The sequence below is a fragment of the Trypanosoma grayi genome (genome assembly GCF_000691245.1).
Source record: "Trypanosoma grayi strain ANR4 Tgr_384_V1, whole genome shotgun sequence".
NCBI lineage: Eukaryota > Euglenozoa > Kinetoplastea > Trypanosomatida > Trypanosomatidae > Trypanosoma > Trypanosoma grayi.
In genome coordinates, this window is record NW_008826003.1 from 1 (window position 1) to 1,939 (window position 1,939).

Consider the following 1,939-nt stretch of genomic DNA (forward strand, 5'->3'; position numbering starts at 1 on the left):
CCCCCCGCCATGACGCCGCCGTCGTCCACGTCCGCCGGCTTCGAGCGTACAGTGTAGCCTGCACACGCGTTCCGCAGCGTGTTGCTACTGCTGCTTTTGCCATCGCTGAGTATGACGCCATAGATGCCAAGCTCCGAGCACAAATTGTGCTTCAGCTGCACTACCTTACCGTGCACAAGGAAGGCACCAGAGCGCACTTGGAAGTCGATGCGGGACATCAAAATATACTCGCGGCGTATTCTGCTGTACGCGACGGGGTCTTCGGCCTCTGTAATCTGCAGCGCCGCCACCATCGCTGCACCGGAGAGGAGGTTGCTGCCACCCTCCAGCTGCGGCTTCAGGACGTAGCGCTGTGGATTCTGCAGCGCGTCCTCAATGACGCGTGCCACCGTCGCCTCGCCCACCTCTGCCGGGTTGAGGGCGTACTGAGGCATGAAGTGGCGTTGCAGCAGCCGCGCCTTCGCCGTGTCACCTCGGAACGCAACAGGAGCGAGGATGTTATCCACATCGCAGAAGAGCTGCTGCAGCTTCTTGAAGGTGAGGAGGTGGTACGGCACACTGGGACACTTGACAGCGCTGCTGCGCTCCACTTGCAGTCGTGCGGCCCACGCCTCCTCAGTTGGGAAGTCGGCCGGCACGTATGTGCTGCGGAAATATGCGACCGCAACAGGGTAGCTCTTGTCCACAACGGCAAGCGGCGCCCCGTTCGGCACAGGGTGCAGTTGCATGCATGTGTGCAGCTCCTGCAACGTGCGCCGCAGTGCGAGGATGCCATGCGTCTCCAGCAGCTCGAACAGAAGCGCATACTGATCGCCTGTGTTGCGCTCGTTCTCCTGAACAATGACAAGCACAATAGGTTGCAGCAATTGCTGCTGCTGCTGCCTTGCATACGTTTCACGGAGTTCGTCGAACTGCTGCTGCTGCGTCCACGCCACCACGGCAGCCGCAAGTGCCTCTGGTACAACCTTCGCTGATTTGCTCCGCTCCAACACGCCAGCTTGATTGGCGGCATCTTTTGTACTACTGCTCGCCTCAGGGTTCTGCATCGCCCGCGAATAGGCCTCAAGGTGACGGTGAAAATCATTGACGAGGGGTGCGAGCCCCGCAAAGGAGCAGCTGATAGTGTTAATCTCCACATTCTTCCAAGCCTCCGCGTCCGAGGTGTCTTTTGCTTCTGCTCCGCTGCGCATGTAGTCCGTGCGGAATATACCAAGCATGAGTGACTGGTACGGGGAGTCACCAAGGTACACAGTCTGGAGCATCTCCACGAGCCGCCCAGTGAATTCGGTGTCGCTCGCCGCTGTCTCGCGCAGTGCGTCATACAGGAACGTGAAATTTCTCGCTGTGTTGTCCACTGCTTCATTCCACAGCAGCTGCTGCTCGCAGAGCGCGTCAAATTCGTCGCGCCGCATTATCATCGGCTGTAGCGTCACGGCGGGGTGTGTCACATCTTGCGACGACCGCCTCATCGTGAGGCCCAACGCGATGCACTTGGCCACGAGGTGCTCCACACACTCCTGCTGCTGCTGCCACATTGTAGTTGCTGGGGACCTGTAAAGAAAGCTCCACGATTTGACAGAGCGAAGGACAGTGGGTGTGTGTTTGTTTGTGTGCGTGTGTGCGGCAGGAAGAGAGCAGAACAGCCGACAGGAGAGAAAAGACGGTGCGACGACCCAGCGACACCACCACCAAGGACAGTAAGAACACCTGCAGCAGAACCAGGAAAAAAAAATTAGTGGACGGATGAGCGAAGCGGGGCGAGAGAGAACAGAAGAAGGGCAGAAGCCACAACGACAACAACAACGACAGCGAGAGTCGTCAACGACAACAACAACGAAGAGACAAACAAATCAAGAAGAAACAAAAACGCACCACATGGTTCTCTTACGCCTGAAATAATATTCCCAGCCTCCACACGCACGGAGAAAAAAAAAAAAAA

General features: G+C 57.5%; 1 protein-coding gene across 1 annotated transcript; it reads right to left on the bottom strand.

Annotated features, from left to right (window-relative positions):
• On the bottom strand, positions 1-1,535 carry DQ04_03841000 (putative glutathione synthetase; the record flags this gene model as incomplete). Its single annotated transcript, XM_009313145.1, has 1 exon — positions 1-1,535. A coding segment is annotated over one exon (1,535 nt), but the record flags the coding sequence as incomplete, so codon positions are not given.
• Between the last annotated feature and the right edge of the window lie 404 nt (positions 1,536-1,939).